Consider the following 19698-nt stretch of genomic DNA (forward strand, 5'->3'; position numbering starts at 1 on the left):
ATGGAATGTTGATCGGGAACACTGCATAGCAGAGCTGGTGGGCTCGGAGAATTCCATGTCGATAACAGGTGTCCGACTCGCCGTCATTGGCAGGGATAAGAACCACAGGAGAGTCAGCTTTCCCTGATGGATGAAGCTTCGTGGCTGGGTAGATCCAATCAGGATACAGGGTGTCATGTATGGACGCAATTTAGCAGTCTTTGCAGGCATCAAGCTCGTCCGATGCTACCGAGTGACATAACTGTCAGAATAGCATGTCTTTGATAAGATATGATCGGTGGATGGGACAATATGCAGTATACAGTGTCATGCCTCTTCAAACGATGTGCGGAGAGAGATTTAGCAACATTCCAGCCAACAGAATTAACCCAAGTTTATTCACCAAGCTAGACAGGATGATCTCCTGCCGTTACGTGTTGGGAATCCACTCTATCATAGTCGAGGAAGTTCATGTTCGTCAATCTTTGACAAACCGGATCTTGTGATAACCTGAGGTTATGAGGTTATGGTCATCGAGCGTTTTGTCTCGGTACTTTGTTGATTCGGGAAACCGGTTCAAACATGTTTTTCATGTTCATAGAGGCTCCGTATCTGCCTTGTCATACCTTGGCTGGTCAGATTCACATTTTATAGATGATGTGAGAGGTTATGCACCTGCCCAGGTGAGCAGGTGGACGAGATCTTGAGGTTTGTTTATGTAATCGGGTGATTCCGGGAAGGTGCCAGGGGCACGGGTGGCCCCGGGATGTCCTGCTCTCAGCCCAGTATCAAGTCCAAGTTACTTACTCTATGTTAGTTAACGACTTTTCTGAAATATCTTAAGTTGTAGAAGAGTGGGTGCGTCATTTCACCAATATATTCGTGACCAAGTGTGGGTATTATATTTTCATTATCATTATCATTGAATCCAATTGAGCTAGGAGTTCCGGACTGCGACTATTCAAGAGATTTGGGATCTAAAAGTCCGCCGCGTCCGGCAACTTCTCTGGAGTATCACTTCGGAAGCTGTTCGTGACCAGGTTCCCGAAGGAAGGCGACCAGTCCACGCGCGGGGATAGACTATCTAGTCCCCAGAGCTCAGAAACGAATTTGAGGATCGAAGTATGCGTGAACTCATTCCCATCGCTAGGCTTATGCTGGACCAAGCCTTTGGAGACCCAGGGAGAGATCAACACTGTAGGAACACGAATTCCCAGGCGATCAAAGTGGAAAGTGTATGGCTCACCGTCCCGAGCGGTCTCCGTATAGGTCAGGCTGTCGCCAGCAGGAACATCAGTTGGGGGCGAAACGTGATCAGCGAAGCCACCATGTTCATCCCAGGTCAGAATGAAGAGGGTCTCATTCCACTGCGGCGAGTTGCGTACAGCCTCGTAGATGCTCTTGACGAAGTTCTCGCCCATATTGATTGGGGACGGAGGATGCATTGACATAAAGGAGCAGCACTCGGGGTTGATCCAAGTGAATTGTGGCAACGCCCCAGCTTTGGCATCACTATAGAACTGGGAAATCGGAACGACGTTCTCTTTGCCATTCTTAGCGGTCCATTCATAGAACATAGCATCGGGCAAGAATGAGGGTTTTGACTGGGTCGAGTTCTCATAGTTCTTCCAAGTGATTCCCTTCTCTGATAGCTGCTCGAAAATTGATTTTTGTGGCAGCGCAGAGTTGAGGAAATCATCGTCATTGTGGCCATGGCCATGCGAAGTGCCAGAGGTCAAGTAGGCACGGTTGGGGTTGGTAGGACCGGGGACAGCAGCAAACCACCGATCGAACAAGACAAAGTTCTGAGCGATGGTGTCGAAGACGGGGATATGCTCTGGGGTGAAGTAATTGATCGCCTCGGCTGCCCGGTCTAGGTCATCCTTTGGGTACGAGGCACGCTGCTCACTAATGAAACCCTCCATGGTGGACTTGGCTCCTGCAAGGGGGTGGTAGGTCCCAAACACCTGCATGTTACCACCGGCGATGCTGTGGTTGGGATCGTCCGATGCGATGTTCTTCGCATCTGGGTTGGCGCAGACCTGCTCGGAGGGGGAGGAAACATTGGCAGGATTACAGTATTGAGGATTCTGCGGGCCATCAATGCTAGAATCATAGTCAAGACCGCCAGCGAAGTGGTCGAAGGACAAATTCTCCTGGACTAACACCACAATATTTTTGATGTTGCTCATACCCGACGCAGCGGGCATCGCCGCGGCACCCAGACTTAGGGCAACGAGGAGTAGAGAGCGCGCCATATTGATGAAAATAGAAAGCTGGGTATGACTTGAGCGAGTCTACGAGTTTATAACTTTTTTCCCATTTCATTTTATTCCTATATTTCCTTTTCTTTAAACCTCTCAGAAACTCCTTTCATCGCACATGCTGCAGGTCACAATTCTGCGCGGTCTGCTTCTCTGTCGATCAAAAAAGCCCTAAATGGCCCCCCCGCGTCGTGGGCCGTGAGCTGACTATTATTGGCCAACACGTTTAACAGAAGATCAGATGTTCTGATGTTCTGATTTTCTAGTTTTTGTGACTTTTAGCACTCTTAGGGGAAACACTAGAAACTTCCAAGGTTGTTCATGATAGTATATTTCATTATTTTTCCAGTGACATCCTAACATTTACTTGGAATTCCCTTGTTTTCGCTCTATCCGAAATCCTAAAATGTTATCGTCACCGTTTATTCGCTGTATGCATTTTGTTCGGAATTATTACTCGATTGCATAACTACCTATGTTGTATAATGTTGTAGATCAGTCGATCTTATGACTGTTATACTTCCTTTTGCATAGTCGCTTCATGACCAGTCGCACTGTACCGCTTTCCCTTGCCCACGCGAAAAGGTCACATCTCTGGATCATCTCTAGGTTATCTTTTATTTTTTAATTGAGCTAAGTTGAGGGGTAAAGTCAGCAGGAAGGTATGAAGTTCAAACGGTCGGACGGTCGGGGTCACCTGGTAAATATCAGATCGAAAGGCCAACAGAACTTGAACGTAGAAAATGGGAAAAAAAAAAAAAAGAAAGAAATGTTCTGTATAAACAATGAACACTATATCCCCCAACCTTAGCTTGACTTACCTCTCCCCTTGTTGGTTCGTTTACCGTTAAAAAGGAGTTATGGGGAATGTATATATCATCGAATCCCAGAGCAAGAAATAAGTGAGAATTTGTACAAATCTAAAGTAAATATAAAATTTCAATCCCATACCCGGCGCATCCCTATCAGACCTCATGCTCACAGGTCAACAAATTCGCCACGGAGCAGCTCGTCTTCCTGGACCCGTTCCAGATAGCTCGCTACCTTGGTTGTCAATGTAGCAATCTCATATCCGAAGAACTTGTATGCCGCCTTACCCGGTAGACTTTGACCAAAGCGTGTCACGCTGATGCCCGCATCTGCGTACCGTTCCCAGCCATTAGGCGCGTAGGGCTCAATCACTACAGCTGGTATGCCCCGGTGGCGCTGCAGCGTGGCACGCTTGTAATCGAGTGACTGTTTCTCAAACAGGCGCTGGCAGGGGAAGCTGACCACGCGCGCGGTGATATCTTTCTGCACCTTTAGTTGCTTAGCAACCTCCAATGCGAATGAAAGTTCAGCTCCAACCCCGATCAAAGTCACAGCAGCCGATTCAGCTTCAGATAGGACGTATGCGCCAAGGGCTACACCATCACGACGCGTCTGGGCGAGTTGGGGCAAAGCCTGCCGAGAGGTAGAAATGATACTTGGGGTCTGCTTGGCACCAATCGCAGCAATCCATGCACCAGCCGTCTCCTCGCTATCACCAGGACGGATGTATAGGAGGTTTGGCATCGCGCGATACAGGTTGGCCAGTTCAATAGGCTGGTGGGTCGGTCCATCCTCGCCCATACCAATGGAGTCGTGAGTGGCGACGTGGATGATTTGAAGGTGCTGCAACGCACCCATTCGGACTGCGGGTGCAGCATACAGGTAGAACATAAAGAACGTCGACGTGACCGGAATGATGGTGTTCGGGGAGTAAGCTGCCAGACCGTTGGAGATGGCAGCCATGGCATGCTCACGGACACCATAATGAATATAGCGACCAGAGTAATTGCCATTGATACCACACGTTGTGCGGAGTTCGGGCTAGTGATATAGTTAGCATGTCCCTAGTTATTGTACTATCAGTTGTTCTAACTCACATGCTGGAAGTCGACCTTGCCAGGCCAGATCATGTTTACGGATGGCGAGAGATCCGCAGTACCAACCATGAAGGAATTGATGTCTTTGGCGATTGGGTTGAACACTAAGCCAGATGAGGCACGGGTGGCAGTGGGTTTATCAGGGAAGGCGGTTGGGATGTGCTCCTCCCAGTCGGGTGGAAGCTCGCCACGCACGCGGGCCTTGAACTCGGCCGCTAAATCTGGGTGCTGGACAGCGTAGTCGTTTACCAGCTGATCCCACTCTTGAACCCACTGCTCTCCACGCTCAGGAATCCCCTGGAAGAACTGGCGCACAGATTCGCCAATGACAAAATGCTCCTCCGGGTTGAAGCCGTAGGCAGTCTTCATATCACGGATACTCTGGGCGCCAAAAGCAGCGCCATGAGCAACAGCAGTTCCCGCAACGCTGCTGTGCAGACCAATGACCGTCTTGATATTAATGAAGGTGGGTTTTTCCTTCGATGAGCGAGCTTGCTCCAATGCACTAACAATGGCCTCAATATCAAAGCAGCCGTCTGCCACCTCGATCACATCCCAGCCACAAGCGCGCATCTTTGCGTTCACATCCTCGGTGTTGGTAAGGTCAACTGATCCGTCACAAGTGATCTGGTTGTTGTCGTAGATGACGGTGAGGTTGTTTAGACGGAAATGTCCGGCCAGTGAGATCGCCTCGAGACCAACACCCTCTTGCAAACAAGCATCGCCAATCATACACCAAGTATGGTTGTCTACCACATTAAATCCCGGGCGGTTGTAGGTCGCAGCGAGATTCTTCGTCGCCATGGCCAAGCCTACAGCATTCGCAATACCCTGACCCAATGGTCCGGTTGTCACTTCAATTCCCTCGTGCTCAATCTCCGGATGTCCGGGGCATAACGCATCGACACGATCGGAGTGGTATGATTTGAGTTGTTCGAAGGTCATGGCCTTGTAGCCTGTAAGATGCAGAAAAGAGTATTGGAAGAGGCAAGTGTGGCCTGTAGAAGGTTATTTTCAGCATACATCCCTAGAGATATACAAATTTAGAAATATATATGCAGAACTAACCGTTTGACAAGACGAAGCGATCCCTGTTGAAGAATCCCGGAGTGTGGGGTGCATAACGCATAACATATCTCCAAAGCGCTACACCAATCGCAGCCATACCGATAGCACCACTGGCACACGATCAGCTTGTGCTCAAATTAAGATTCAGTTGCGAGGAACATACCCGGGGTGTCCGCCATTGAATTGCTGGCAGAGATCTGCAATCAATAACCGAAAGGTCTTCAATACCAAGTCATGGTCCTTGGACAGCTTGTGGACTAGAGGCATTGCAGAGCTGTGGACGCCATTGACGCCGTTCTGTTGAACTTCGACTGACATTGTAGAAACCATATAGAGATGAGCAATAAAGAATGTCCAAATGCCCAAAGCTGGACGGAAAGCTCATTGAAATATTGTAAGTGGTGATGCTTAATATTTCCTAATCGGGCGATCTTCCCCAAAGGGTCGACCCCCACCTCCGCGAGTTGGCAACTCCATCCACACCAAAATAGGTAATTTGAGCCACAACTTACTAGATCAAGTACTTATTGGGCTCCCACATCGGCTTTAAAGAATGGAACTTGCCCACTTTTGTACTGCACAGAAAACACACAATGGCTCCGGTACTTCTCGATCAGCCAAACGGCCAGCAGGTGGTGAAAACGGCAGGCGATCGGGTTCCCCTCAAAGTCTCCCATCCCAATCCCTCATTGCAGATAACGGCCGACCACAAGTTGAAATCTGTCAACACGCCTGTTTACGCCCCCAAACCAGGCGAGGCACTGGTTCATATCAAAGCAACTGGAATTTGCGGGTCGGATCTTCATTTCTGGAAGACCGGGCGCATTGGATCATTGGTGTTTGAAGGTGACTGCACCATTGGCCATGAAGCCTCGGGTATCGTTCTGCAATGCGGCGAAGGGGTCAACCATTTGAAGCCAGGTAGACATGATTCATTTGAGTTTGGAGTTTTTGAGCTGATACTTTGATAGGTGACCGAGTGGCCGTCGAACCTGGTGTTCCCTGCGAACACTGTTTCCTCTGTGATGAGGGCCGTTATAACCTGTGCGACGATGTCCAGTTTGCAGGTGTTTACCCTTATGAAGGTACCATGCAGCGTTACAAGAACCACCCTGCGAAATGGCTGCATAAGCTACCCGACAATGTCACTTTCGCTGAAGGCGCACTTCTCGAGCCTCTTTCGGTGGTGATGCACGGCGTCAAGTCGGCTGGTCTTTCGTTGGGCCGCGGTGTAGTTGTATGCGGTGCAGGCCCAATTGGTTTAATCGCCTTAGCTGCAGCACGTGCCTCGGGCGCACACCCTATCGTGGTGACGGATCTCGAACCGGCTCGACTGGCGTTTGCGAAAGAATTTGTCCCTTCCTGCATTACCTATGAGGTGGACCGTACAAAGGATTCGCAAGGTAATGCAGAGGCCATTCGTGCTCTCTTCGGGTCTGGCGAATATTTTGCTCCGGAGACCATACTTGAGTGTACCGGTGTGGAAAGCAGTGTATGCACTGCTGCATACACTGCACGGCGGGGAGGCACCGTCATGGTGATTGGTGTAGGAAAGGCGATCATGAACAACTTACCTTTTATGCATATTTCTCTCGCCGAGGTCAGTTGCATTAGTGTCCTGATGGAGTGAATATTGAATATCTTTGGCTGACTCTGCTAGATTGATCTCCGATTCATCAACCGTTACCGTGACACCTGGCCGCCAGCAGTCGCCTGCCTAAGTGGTGGCATCTTGGACCTGAAGAAACTTGTATCGCATCGTTTCCCTCTTGAAAAGGCCCAAGATGCGCTCCACCTTTGCGCTGATACTCGAAATGGTAGCATCAAGGTGTTGGTTGTCGATGAGCAGGATGTTTCGTTATAGATGTGGTAAGGAAAATTTGTTTTCGATTGTTGCGAGGCTGAGCACTGCTGGAGTCTTTGCTCTATCGAGCCAATCTTGTTTAGTTCCGTGTAAACTAGGAGAGTGGAAAAGCGAAGTAAACAATATTCAGCAATGCAAATGCTTGATTTGATACTATATACCAATTCAAGCCAGACACAATGCCTGCACAACTCTCAACCCCCACTTTGACCCTTGTATTCCCTCAAAATGATGACTGGCAAAATATGGACTCGATGGCCGGAATTGGGTCCTTGGAAGAGTGCTCGCCAGGACTCAAGAATGTGTTGTGTCCGGTGCATTCAGGGCCGCTGTACTACAGTTAGTGAGAGTCCACTGGCTGGATTGGCATTAGACTTACGTGAAGAGACGACATGGCTTTTTCAAAGACACAGTAAGGACGTCCCTATGACGCGTTAGTCTCAGCCAAAACATGGTGGCTAGAAACCAATCTCACTCTTCCTCGATGGGATGGCAATCATTCAATGGCACATCGATACCACGGCTCTTTTCTGCTGTTTCGATACCCACCTGCATGGCCATGTTAGCAATAAGGCGTGGACCTGAGGACGAAGATCCGCACAATTGTTCTTTTTGGGTCCTTCGCTGCCGATACAGAGAGAAGCATCAAGCTTAGAAGCGACAACTGCTTGAGACCGTACATGACGCAGATACAAGCACAGATATCTGAAGGTATGGGATGCTCGACAGTGTTCAGAGTACTCCATATGGTGTAGCAGGTCGACCCTTCCTGCAAGGAGATGCCATCTGTCTTTTCTCTATCCCTTGCGTCTGTCTCCTCTGCAAGGGCCAGGGGTTACAGTTAACAGCACTGAAAGCTCACCCCTTCTTTTGCAGTAATCTTCTCCCTGCACACGTGCGGAGTACTCCATAGCGAGGATCAGGATGTAACTGCTGATTTGAGCTGTATGGAGTGCATCTTATGTTGTGTTCGAGGTGCAATGTCGATCGATGGGCACTGTTGAACATCAGGGATTCTGAATTCCATACTCCGTGCTTCGTCGATATCGAGAGAAGATAGAGCAAACCATGCAACTAACATAGTTAACTGAAAAAAGCTCAAAAAACGTCCGAAGTGGCCGAGTGTCAAAGAAGTGAAAGTGGCGATGTCTCCCGAACCCCAATCTCCCCACTTCAACTTTGCAACTTCCAACTCTTTTGGATATTCTTTGCATTTTCTCGATCACATATTTACAGTTCAACATAGACTCCATGGTTCCGTAATTGGATCACAACCCCGGTGAACTGGGAAAGCCATCGCGTGTCTCCAATTACGCCATGAACGACTGGTCCCAACCCGAAGCGACTCCGTCCAATTCCACCGATGCTGCATTTGCGTCTCCATTGGGAGCTAACAGCTGGGGTGATGGATTCTCCCATGATCCAGGCTTCTTAGCTTCCCAGGAGGAGCTACGATGCATGCTTTTCAATCTCGCTCAGTCTGCAGCCCCGACCCGCGCGCCGAGCCCAGATACCCAGGAACAAGACGGCACACAATTGCGCGACAGGGGGCAGACATCAACGCGTCCTGTGCTGTCAAATCCCCGTCGCATCGAGTACTTGAAGAACTATGTCGGGCAGGTGGCGCCATGGGTAAGTGGCATTGCTGGTGGTATTCTCAATGATCGCTGATGGCCGACCGCAGCTCGATATGTTCGATTCGCAATGTACCTTTCGAGTGCAGATTCCTGCGCTGGCCCGATCATTCCCTGCCCTGCTGAATGCCATCCTCGCGATATCCGCCCGACAAATGGAAAGGAAGGAGGGAATTCAAGACTCATTTGACAGCTTGGAGCTTTACCAGGAAGCCATTCGCCTGCTGAGCCCACTGCTGCAAATGCGTGACCCTAAAGTTGTGGCCGCCTGCGTACTTCTCTGCTGTCTCGAGATGATGTCTGCGCGTGCGCAGGATTGGCACCGTCATCTGGAGGGGTGTGCAGCACTTTTTGACGCTTTCCAAATGAATGGGTTCAGTGAGGGCCTTCTACAAGCAGTATTTTGGTGCTACGCGCGCATGGGTGAGGATCCATATTGGAGGTCGAATGAAAGGGATATCACTGATTTGGAATAACTAGACCTATGTGGTGCGTTGATCTCTGATGGGACACAGAGCACTCTTCTTCGGCCTAGCAAATGGCTCGCACCTGGATGTCATGAAGATGATGCTGCGCAGCTCTTCAAGGCTGCGCAGTCCCCGGACATGCACGCCAACTACGCGGTATACCTGTGTGCGAGATCCTGCGAGCTGGTGGCTGATCGTACTCAGTTTGTGGAGCTAGCCGTTCAGAATGACTGCGCCGGGGAGGCCTTCAATCGCCGTTGGCTGCGGCTCTGGGGCGATTTGCAGAATTGGCTTGACAACCGACCACCGGAGCTATTACCAATCAACACGACAACAACCAAACCATTCCCCAATATCCTTTTCCTACAATGGGCGGCTATATCCTCGAACCAACTATACCACACGGCATGCATTTTGCTGCTCAACTTGATGCCCAAATCTATCAAACTACAGCCAACACCCGCAATCTCTGCATTATGGCATGCGAGGCGTATTTGTGGAATTTCGCTCGCCAACCCACACCACGGATGCTTGAACAACGCCATCCAGCCGCTATGGATTGCCGGACGGCTGTTCAGCCATGTATCTGAACACAGGATTATAGTCGAACTGATTCGCCATATCGAAGCCGAGACTGGTTGGGGCGCTTGTTGGCGCATCCGCGACTTGGAACTAGCCTGGGGGTATCAGGTCTCACGCCCAGACCGGACTATGGATAGGCCTCGGTTTCCCGTAACAGGGTGAGCATCGGTATCAACTTGAATGATCTTCCTTTACTATGTCTCGTCAAGAAGGCACCACTCGACTCGCAGACTATGCAAGCAGTTTTTTACGTCCCATCCTGTCACAGTATGAATGCGTTCTAACCCACGCACAACCTCGTGTTGTTGTGACTCATGTGTCATCCGGCGAGCTGCCAGCAGAAAGGATGCCAATAGACATGGATCCCAGCACTCCCGACGATCATTGTGGAGAGCAATACTGCATATCCGCTGCGTGTGCCACAGCGGTGACATGGCAACGGAGCGGAAGTCGGTGATGCGTGCAGTGCGAGGTCGATTGTGTAACAAGATCAACATGGCCGTATGGTATAGCTGGTTGCCGAACAAGCTCGCTCCGTTGGCAAAGAGAATAACGGGGAAACTTCTTTCTGGCCCAGCTAACTGATCATCCATCTCTATTTCCAGCATGGGCTCAAACTCCCGTGGTCGCTCTCGATACCATTGTTGCAATTCCTCGACCAACTGCACCCATATACGGAATGGAGGTCGATCGGGAGGAACCTCTTCATTGTGCACAAATTGGATCGCTCTCGCGCATAGCCATAGCGGGCGATAGGCGTAGAAGAAAACCATCTCAAACGGGTCAGCCACGAGATCTACTTGTGTGAAATACGGAAATGACGGGGGAAGCTGCATGCGCATATCGCTATCGGTCGCTAACGCTGTCGCGAGATCTGTGGTGCGCGAACAAGTCAGTGAATAGTGATCGAAACTACCTATGTTGTTTTAGAATTCATACCAAGCCTGAAAAAGAGCCAATAGATCGCGGAATTGATATCTCTGCCCACCGCGTGGGAACTTAGAGCCCCCATGAGGTCATGATCGCACTGTCTTTCAGGGTTCCACGTGGTTTTGATATCCGAGATACAATATTTCACCTGATTTATAACTTTCAACAGTGCGACACGTGTAATGTCAACCTGCATATCCGAGTCGGCGTGCCGAAGGAATGACTTGCACCTGTCTTCGGGTGGCTTATGTGGATCAAGCTGGCGGAAAGAAGTCTCGGATAGGTCAAGGATGGAGTTCCAGATAGGTGACGAGACCATTGCAAGCTGAAGACCCTGGATTCCAAATGATTGACCAAGATCACAAATGTCCAACTACTGCAGTCAGCGTGGTGCAGTCCGTGGTGGTTTCAAATAGCTCACCCAAGAGGCTACCTCATAGCGATAATGTCGTAGCAAGGCTTGTGTTTCGGTGGGCGAAAGTGTCTCGAGACTTGACTCGGGTGGTTGTTGTATAGTTTGCGGGCTGAAGGTTAATTGATGCGAAACATTTGATGGTATCGTTGGAGTCTCCAAAGTGGCTCTCGCTGGAGATGGAACTACCAAGTTCGACAGCCCCAGATCGGGACCGTTCATACCGAGAGCCAACAATCCGGCGACTGCCGATTCATCATTATCATTGAGGATCGTGTAATTCTGTTCGGCCACGGCATGGGGGCGGGCTCTGACCAGAATGGCTCATCTTCATCTCTGGCGTCGCTAAACGTGATGGGGTCGGCTTGTTGTGGTTGTGGAGTCGTATCAATCCGAGAAAATGCTTCTTCCAGTGGATGATCCTCGGTTCGGTTGAAATCTTCTGTGTCCGCGTTCTCTTCGGTGACAAACTATATATATATGGATTAGGTCTCTACCCTGCGATTATCACCGGAAACCCTACCCGAATAGCTTCATAGCTGGTAGATGGTGTCTCGGTATCTGACGCTTGAATAGTGCGTGCATTCTTCGTCAAAAAGGTCAATTGTGGACCATATTGGCATTGGAAGTTCCGGTCAATGCAGTTCCGACACCACGGTTTGCCTTCATCGCCTGAATAAATATTAGACTTGAATGTTCTAGATCCAGAAAAAGAACATACATTTTCGCCTACGGACGCGACAGCGCATGCATCCTGTGCGACATCTGGTCAGTCGAGTTTCTCTTTGACGCTTCATGGCAGGATCCTAGAGGCTACAGTGCTGTGAGACGGGAGCTTGCGGGATTCCAATCGGGAAGGTGCCGAGCCAGATTAGGAAGGCGCAAGCACCATCAGCTGACCATCACATGACTTAATTTGTCATCCTGTTTACGTCAGGGGATTCACCGGGCCGGTACGGAGTTAAAAGCTGACATTCAACAATTATATCAAGTGACAGATCGGGAAATTATTAGATTGAGGTAGTCAAAACCTGGTGCAACTACGGCTTCTTCTCCGCCAAACTTCGACTCTTCTTCCACTCGTCCACAATTCCAGCATAGACCGAAGGGGCATACACCCCGGTCAGCTCAGTGTAGTACCCGCCCCCGAGTCGATGTGGATTCAGACCCAAATCGCGCAAGAGCATATCATTGTACTAATGCAGTAGTTAGTTTGCGATATCCTCGTACTTCCGCGCAACAACCATACCTGAATCGCCTCTACTTCAAGGCCAGTTCCTGTCAATGAGCCCAGGACCACATCCTCGGAGATAGTATTCTCCATAGCCTCCAGCGAAAGATTTTCGAGCGAGAGGGCCTGGTGTGGGGTTGACTGAATGTCCACGGTGGAGTCGAGCCCCTCTGTCAAAAATGCCGCCACCCAAAGAGCTTGAACCTCTGCAACAACAGCAATAGTGGAGGATAAAATAACACCGAGGGTTGCAAAGGAGCGGTCGCCTTGTGCGACTAATTCAGGTGCAACCATACGGCGGAAAAGGCGATATGGTACCAGCGTGTGAGATTCGGCCCATGAGGGAGGACTCCGATCTGGAAGAGCGCATCTCGTCGCATTCAAAGTCTTCCTGACCATGACCTCGGAACGTCGATCTAGATCTTCCCAGTGTTGGATGCGGTCATTTATGGCTGAGCCGAGTGGTCCATTGATTCTCTCCGCTGTTTCCGCTGCAATTTGCCAATTCTCGTGGATATTGCCCCCCGAGTCCACCAGGGCTGACAGACCCAGTTCTAGACGGAGACTTGCAGGTTCAAATCGAATCGGGACTATTGGCTTATATCCGGTCGCGTGGATGACCAGATCAATCTCATGAATATAACTACTGTCTGCTAAGTGAACAGCAGCTTTTGTGGATGTATCCGTGGTTTTCCCCCTGACAGTGTCGATATCCGTGATCGCTGATCGGTACACATAGACATGGGGTAATCTAATTGTTTCCCAGAGATCCCCTTGGTTTGCGATGCCAATACCGGATGCACACGAGACAACACTGGAGATCATCAGTCACAGAATATTCCAAGTGATATCTCATTGAACTTACCTGTTCTCTGGGCGAAGCTTTTCCATTTTCGGATCAGAACCGTATTGTGCCGCTTCCTCCAAGCTTCTATCAATTGATCGCCAAAGCCAACGAACCCACCATCGACCTAGTGGATTGCCATGGAATAGCCGCGCTAGCCATGAGCCCTCCCAGTGAAGACCCCCGGAGGGTCCAAGAGACAGACGTCTTGGAGTCTTGTAGCAGCACGGGGTGAGATGGGTGAGGAGTCTGCTGCTGGCAGCCTTATCGCTTGCGACGGTGTTGCCATTTGGGAGAGTAGACATTGGCGGTACCATCCATGCGGGCCCTGCACCTCGATCACGGATGATCCAATGTACTTGGACGGGACTTTCCTGTGTGGACTTGAGATGCAGCTTTGAGTCGTTGCGGTGTAGAGTCGCAAAGAAATGCACCAGATCAAATGATGATTTTGCACCACCATAAATAGCAACTGATCGCAGCTGTGGATCAGGAGAATCTTTCGGTGGGATGCTAACAACTTCGGAGTCGGGTGCTTTCAGTGGCTGATATCCAAGGTGTTCTCTTGCCCATTCTCCAACATCTTTGGCATGGATGACTGGAGCTGGGTTATTGGAGCCCACTGATGGCCCCTTCGTGTCGGGCATATTTGGTACCGAGGTCAGTCCTGTAGCCAGGACCAACTTGTCGCAGATAATGGTGATGCGCCGGCCCGGGGACGTTGATACACGGATGTTGAGCTTCCACTCTTTGGTTTCTAGACGGCTGATGTCGTCGACCTAGAGATCACTCAGAAATACCACAATTGGTAGAATGGACTGAGAGCAGCTTACCGTCCAGTTCAATCGTATGTGCTTCTTGAGCTGCCATTTCTCGACCCATGCATGGAGATACCGGTTGATCTTCCAGCCTGCAATGAACTGATTTTGTGTGTCACTTGCATGTTCCTCTGGAACAACGTCGGAAAGAGGCAGATCACTGAACTCATAAAGTCCATATGAGTTCTGGCTCAACAAATTTGGGTAAAGACGCTCCTCGGCCCAAGTACCCCCAATATCCGAGGCAGAGTCGATCACGAGAAGGCGACTTTCGGATGGGGTCGTTGGGGAAGCATCGATGTTCTCAGTAAAACAGGCAGGGATTTCGGCGACTTTATCTGTGCTTTTGGCTGTACTTTCGTAAGTCCCGACAAGTTGTAGATATGTCTTTGCTGCGATGAGACCGTAAAGACCTAACGAATTAGCCAACATTCAATTTGGTCGTCAACTGCTACCAACCGGCTCCGACGATCACAACTCGTTCCATGGCTAAAATGATTGCAAAGGGAGAAGAAAGGGGGGGGGAAAATAGACGGAGTTTTTAATGCAAAAGTGTACAATGAAAAGACAACAATACGAAGAATAGCTCGAGGATCCTGATATTGTTCGTGTGGGGGGTCACCACAACAATGGGAATCCCATTCGAAAATACAATTTTGACATATTTTGACATATTTTGACATATGGGGTAATGTAGACATGTTAGGGACAATCTGTAATAGAATATAGTCTTGGACATATTTGTGAAGGTATGGACCACTTAAACAGAGGGATAATGTCAACAGCATGATTTTGTCGAGATTGGGCAGCATGTACTTGTAATCTAGATGTCCACAGGTTTGGATACAACATAAAATAAAAGGGAATAAAAGGCATTAACCCCAAGAAGAGGCTAGGAACTCTTGAGCCTGTTCTAAAGTTCTCCAAAACCTCAAGATGTAATCTACACCGCCAGGACCTCACAAGTGTGATAACTCACGGCCCATATTGTTATCAGCCTGCAAACTCCAGAGCTTACTTCAGTCGCTATCTCGTGGCTGTTTCATATCGGTTTCTCCATCCCAACAACTACCCCATATGGATATGTGTGTGTGTGTTTGTGATCTTGCCAGCCACACTGATCAAATCGGTGCCACCAGGTTGTTCCATCAACCGTCCTCGTCCGTGTTATTATCACATATCTCATATCCGCCCTCTACGACCCTTCTGTGCGAGCACGCAGACCGGTCATTGTAGTTTCATATTGAACAATTACATGAGCTATAGTCCCCTAATGACCGTCTCGTGGCCCGTCGTTGAGCGCCTCTTACGGGAGTCTGATCGTGTTTGATGCATGGCTAATTCGATTTCATCCAAACTCAACATTTACTATCCATATAGAATTGTATTCAATTATACTGATTTCGAAGACTATAGTTGGAAACCATCGACCTGTCAATCCCACGTAGCCCCCTTTGGACAACCTTTATCGATGTATATTCCTACTAGTATTACACAAATACGGCTGCGAATGACACGCTTTTATTCTATATCTGAACTGCTTCCGTATATCCACATCATATCGCGAGTTCCCGAATCTGTCTAACCAGATCGATCACAGTCTCCTTGAAGGGCCGATATTTCACCCCCAACTCCCGAGATACAGTCTCCCCATCAATCCCATAAGAGGCACTCGGCTTCTCACCCGTCTTATAATTCCTAGTTACAGTCTCTTTGGCCCAGTTGAATTCATCGCGAATGATATCCGCAGCATATTCGTACGAAAACGGCTCCGGAGAAGCGGCCACAAATCTCTTGCCACCAGCTTCGGGTGTAAGCAACGCCTGAACATGCACCTCGGCAAGGTCGCGAGCATCAATCCAACCGGGCACTCGCGTCACCGGAAGTGGATCTACACCCGCGGCCACACCCCAGAGCATCATATTTGACTCGTTGAGCTGCTGCACCGTCGGCACAGGGTGCACTACCGGACCAAAAACCATAGGAGGACAGAGAGTGACCAGGTCGAATTTGGTTTTCTCTTCCTTAACAAACTCCCATGCTGCGAGCTCGGCGAACTTCTTAGAGCCGCGGTATGCGGTGACAGAGTCTGACTTCAGATCGATTGCCTCCTCGTATGTCAACGGATTCCAGTTCGCAGCGGTATACGTGAATCCAGGTGCTGGAGTGCTGCTCGGGTCGACTACTGATGCGAAGGAGGATGTCATCACAAGGCGCTGAACCTTTGATCCTGGCTTGGCGGAGGCAGAAAGAATCGACTTCACTCCGTTGATAGCGGGCAAAATCAATTCCTGTTCGTTGTTGGTGGTGTCGTAGAAGAATGGCTGTGAAATTTATTAGCCCTTTGTGTTCACCATAACCAAGGTGATTTTGAATGGCCTACGCTCGCTACATGGATCACTGCGTCAATGCTATCCATTACAGAATCGAAAACCCCAATCTGGGTGAAGTCTTCCACGACGACAAAATCAAGCTTCGAAGCGTACTGCGGACGTGCAGCCTTCATCTGATCTCCCTTTTGCTTTGATCTTGTCGAGCCTCGGACTGAGAATCCGCGAGCCAGTAGATTATCCACAACATGGGCGCCGATGAACCCCGTGGCGCCAGTGACGAGGACGTACCTGCGGTCGTCAGCACTGACCGGGTACGTGGGAATAGATTAACTTACGAGGGCTGTTGAGAAGGCATTTTATCAGGCGTAGGAATATATAGTTAGAAGGAAGAAGGTTGGATCGGGCTTATTATAGTCGTGTGTACCCCGCGTGGGGGGAAATGAGGTTCCAAGATTAATATCCACAGCCATTCCGCACTGCTGTTAGTGTGGGGGAGCAATATACGGGAATATAAGGTGAACAGAGGGTATTCTATTGTTCTAGCTGATAGGTTATATCCTTTAGATATACATGTATGGGGGAGATCAATCACCACGTATCTATATCTACTACATGTCACTTCGAACTCACTTCTGCTCCTGCAACACCTCCTCCGTTGTGCGGACGATGACATCAAAGGCATTACGGATATACTTCTCTTCGGCCAAAGCGTTGGCACTAATCACCCGTATCACACAGACGCCGTCAACGACGGTAGAGGTAATGAAGATCTCGCCTCGCGTGTTGACCAATTCGGAGATCTTTTTAGTTAGACCGTCAGCAACTTCATCTTTTACCACGCGATCAGACGATCCACTGGCCCCATTAGATGCCCCATGGGGGCTCTTAACGCGGAAGACAGTCAAGCCAAAGCCTGGCTTTGTGACGATCTCAAATAGGTCGGACCGACCACGCACCAAACCAGCAAAGGTATCACCAAGCCCGATGGTCTTGCGGATATGCGCTTTCATGCCATTGAGACCATAGCTCCGAATCACGAACCAAATCTTAAGTGCGCGGAATCTGCGACCGAGGGAAATACACCAGTTCCGGTAGTCAATTACACTTCCACTCTCCGAGTATGGGTTGCGCAGATATGTTGGAGTGATATCCAATGCGCTTGTCAGATCCAAGCGATTCCGGACAAAGAGGACGCTTGGGAATGTTAGACCAAAGATACAAATTTTTCCACAGACCATTGGTGTGAAAAGCTTACCTGGCATCAAAGTTCACTAGCAACCACTTATGCATGTTCATGTTGAAACTGTCAACTCCCTCCGCAAAGTTCTTCGCAATATACTGCCACTCATCCGCAACGAGGGACGCACCGGCATAGGCGGCATCAATATGCACCCAGATACGCTGCCACGCCGGCTTTTCCTGTAAAACTGCCTTGATTTCCCCAAAGCGGTCCACACTGCAGGTATTTGTCGTGCCAAAGGTCAGGGTGATGTGGTACGGGGTAAGTCCGTCCTCATCGCACTTCTCGAGAACCTCACGGAGACGAGGTCCGGTCATTTCCATGTTATCCTCCAGCCGCGTGGTCACGCTGCGGAAGCGAGTACCCGCAATCAAAGCCCCCTTAGCACCGCTGCTGTGTGTTTGGTCACTGGCAATAGCGACCAGCTTTGCTTGGACATCGAACTTGCGGTCCTCATATTCTGGTGTACCCTCCTTCAGGCCTTCGGCAAGCAGCAGTTCCCGCACACGCCTCTCCCGTGCGGCAACAATGATAGTCGCAATAGCATCACTTGCACTGTTCTGGATAACACCGCCACCGCGGGTCTCCGACGTACTCCTGAAACACTCGGGTAGTGCCAGGGCTTTGGCGACCCAATCCATAATAATAGTCTCCATTTCCGTGCATGCTGGCGAACACAGCCAGTTGAAAGCAGGGGCCGTGAATGTGGCGGAGTACATCTCGCCCAGAATGCTGGGGTATGTCACGCACGCCGGGTAGTAGGCCATGAAATTGGGAGACTGCCAATGCGTCAACCCCGGCTTTATCTTGGTGTCAACATCTTCCTGGATTTGGGCCCAGTCTTCCGGTTCATCAGGGGGGTTCTCCGGGATCAGAGGGCGCAGGTATCCGGGCTCGATAGCGGGGAGGACTCGGCGCTCGGGCACGCTGTCGAAGTAATTGACGACTGCACGAAAGCTTGGTTAGATTGAACATAATTGAGCCAGAAGTTTACGCAAAGATAGAGGGCTCGTACTATCATCAATGGCAGAGTGTGCTGCGGTCTTGAACTGATTGTGATCCATGCTGCGCGTCAACCAGAGATCTGCGATGCGGGGGTACTTTGGTTTCTATGGAGCTTTAAGTGCGGCAATTGGCGGCGCAGGGGAACACAGTATAAGAGGGAAAAAAAAGTATAACACGAGTACAAGTTAAATTGTCAGATTGAGACCACAGAGAATGGTTTGAGGCAAATGTGGGAAAAGCAGACATTGTCGAAGAAAAGGCGCGGGGAGGGAACTAATTCCGTCGGAAGTGTCCGTTCCTCGTTCCGAGCTCGGAATCTTTCCGTTATTCCGAGGAGTATATCCATAACGCAGGTGTTTATCATCCCAAGTCCGTCTCCGATAGTCTAGTCTTCCTCTTCCTTGGGATCATAAATGTCGCCTGCAGGTGTCTTCTCCAATCTCTTCCCATCTTCTGTGACAATCTCTTTGCTAGGTACAACCACCACAAAAACCCGAGCAACATCCTTGCCTCGATTCACCCATTCGTGGTTCGCGCCACGGCAGACAATGACATCGTGTTGATTCAAAATCTTTTCTTCACCTCCGTCTGTAATGAATCCGACTGTGCCGGATAGCACTACGGCATAATCCAAGCTTAGTGTCCGATGGAACCAGCCTGCGTCTGCCGGGGGTAGATCGAGGACCCGACAGGAAGGACCCTTGGTGTCAGCCAGCGGGACGAGAGTTTTGTGCGGATCGGAGAGCTGGCGCATATTGTCCACCGGGAAGCCGCGCGACCGGTGAATTTGGATCACACCGAACCCAGAGTCAGGGCCCGGGGTTGAGAATGCCGGAGCGGTCGTGGGATCATAGGGCGTCAGAATTTCGTCGGAAGCGAAGTATGCCTTTCCCTGAGCATCGTGGCCTGCGATAACGCGACGGATTGGAGTGTCCATGGTAAGGAAAATAAGTCTTTGGTTTGGATAGTGGACAAGAGAGGTTGAGACAGTCTTCGAAGAGAGAAGCGAATATGATTATAGAAAGGAATAGGAAGTTGGGCTTCTTGTTTATATACCTTGTGGACTGAAGGAACAGCTGATTAATAAAGGGTATTACAAAGCTTCGAAGATGTCGATAGT

The 19698-nt window shown here is 49.8% G+C and overlaps 10 protein-coding genes across 10 annotated transcripts; 2 read left to right on the forward strand and 8 right to left on the reverse strand.

The window, feature by feature from the left end:
- Positions 1-956: 956 nt before the first annotated feature.
- Positions 957-2237, reverse strand: N7525_000015 (putative phosphatidylglycerol specific phospholipase; the record flags this gene model as incomplete). Its single annotated transcript, XM_002559966.2, has 1 exon — positions 957-2237. One exon carries the CDS (start codon positions 2235-2237, stop codon positions 957-959), a length of 1281 nt encoding a protein of 426 aa, XP_002560012.1.
- Positions 2238-3221: 984 nt separating this feature from the next.
- N7525_000016 (transketolase family protein) lies at positions 3222-5536 on the reverse strand (the record flags this gene model as incomplete). Its single annotated transcript, XM_002559967.1, has 4 exons — positions 3222-4094; positions 4151-5148; positions 5219-5328; positions 5382-5536. 4 exons carry the CDS (start codon positions 5534-5536, stop codon positions 3222-3224), a joined length of 2136 nt encoding a protein of 711 aa, XP_002560013.1.
- Positions 5537-5811: 275 nt separating this feature from the next.
- Positions 5812-7082, forward strand: N7525_000017 (NAD(P)-dependent alcohol dehydrogenase; the record flags this gene model as incomplete). The annotated part of the gene is made up of 3 exons (XM_002559968.2): positions 5812-6139; positions 6190-6818; positions 6879-7082. The coding sequence occupies 3 exons, from the start codon at positions 5812-5814 to the stop codon at positions 7080-7082; spliced, it is 1161 nt and encodes a 386-aa protein (XP_002560014.1).
- A 223-nt stretch (positions 7083-7305) lies between these two features.
- Positions 7306-7764, reverse strand: N7525_000018 (uncharacterized protein; the record flags this gene model as incomplete). Its single annotated transcript, XM_061211445.1, has 4 exons — positions 7306-7411; positions 7462-7506; positions 7558-7631; positions 7684-7764. The coding sequence occupies 4 exons, from the start codon at positions 7762-7764 to the stop codon at positions 7306-7308; spliced, it is 306 nt and encodes a 101-aa protein (XP_061070671.1).
- A 635-nt stretch (positions 7765-8399) lies between these two features.
- On the forward strand, positions 8400-9927 carry N7525_000019 (uncharacterized protein; the record flags this gene model as incomplete). The annotated part of the gene is made up of 3 exons (XM_061211446.1): positions 8400-8714; positions 8767-9139; positions 9197-9927. 3 exons carry the CDS (start codon positions 8400-8402, stop codon positions 9925-9927), a joined length of 1419 nt encoding a protein of 472 aa, XP_061070672.1.
- Positions 9928-9959: 32 nt separating this feature from the next.
- N7525_000020 (uncharacterized protein) lies at positions 9960-11644 on the reverse strand (the record flags this gene model as incomplete). The annotated part of the gene is made up of 2 exons (XM_061211447.1): positions 9960-10677; positions 11631-11644. The coding sequence occupies 2 exons, from the start codon at positions 11642-11644 to the stop codon at positions 9960-9962; spliced, it is 732 nt and encodes a 243-aa protein (XP_061070673.1).
- A 503-nt stretch (positions 11645-12147) lies between these two features.
- N7525_000021 (uncharacterized protein) lies at positions 12148-14487 on the reverse strand (the record flags this gene model as incomplete). The annotated part of the gene is made up of 5 exons (XM_061211448.1): positions 12148-12303; positions 12357-13152; positions 13204-13961; positions 14016-14413; positions 14460-14487. 5 exons carry the CDS (start codon positions 14485-14487, stop codon positions 12148-12150), a joined length of 2136 nt encoding a protein of 711 aa, XP_061070674.1.
- A 1069-nt stretch (positions 14488-15556) lies between these two features.
- N7525_000022 (SDR family oxidoreductase) lies at positions 15557-16688 on the reverse strand (the record flags this gene model as incomplete). Its single annotated transcript, XM_002559972.1, has 3 exons — positions 15557-16324; positions 16384-16621; positions 16669-16688. 3 exons carry the CDS (start codon positions 16686-16688, stop codon positions 15557-15559), a joined length of 1026 nt encoding a protein of 341 aa, XP_002560018.1.
- A 271-nt stretch (positions 16689-16959) lies between these two features.
- On the reverse strand, positions 16960-18637 carry N7525_000023 (putative aromatic-L-amino-acid decarboxylase; the record flags this gene model as incomplete). The annotated part of the gene is made up of 3 exons (XM_002559973.1): positions 16960-17527; positions 17589-18519; positions 18589-18637. 3 exons carry the CDS (start codon positions 18635-18637, stop codon positions 16960-16962), a joined length of 1548 nt encoding a protein of 515 aa, XP_002560019.1.
- Positions 18638-18963: 326 nt separating this feature from the next.
- N7525_000024 (cupin domain-containing protein) lies at positions 18964-19515 on the reverse strand (the record flags this gene model as incomplete). The annotated part of the gene is made up of 1 exon (XM_002559974.1): positions 18964-19515. One exon carries the CDS (start codon positions 19513-19515, stop codon positions 18964-18966), a length of 552 nt encoding a protein of 183 aa, XP_002560020.1.
- Between the last annotated feature and the right edge of the window lie 183 nt (positions 19516-19698).

The sequence above is a fragment of the Penicillium rubens genome (assembly GCF_028828025.1).
Source record: "Penicillium rubens strain IBT 27055 chromosome Unknown utg000001l_segment0_segment0, whole genome shotgun sequence".
NCBI classification, from domain to species: domain Eukaryota; kingdom Fungi; phylum Ascomycota; class Eurotiomycetes; order Eurotiales; family Aspergillaceae; genus Penicillium; species Penicillium rubens.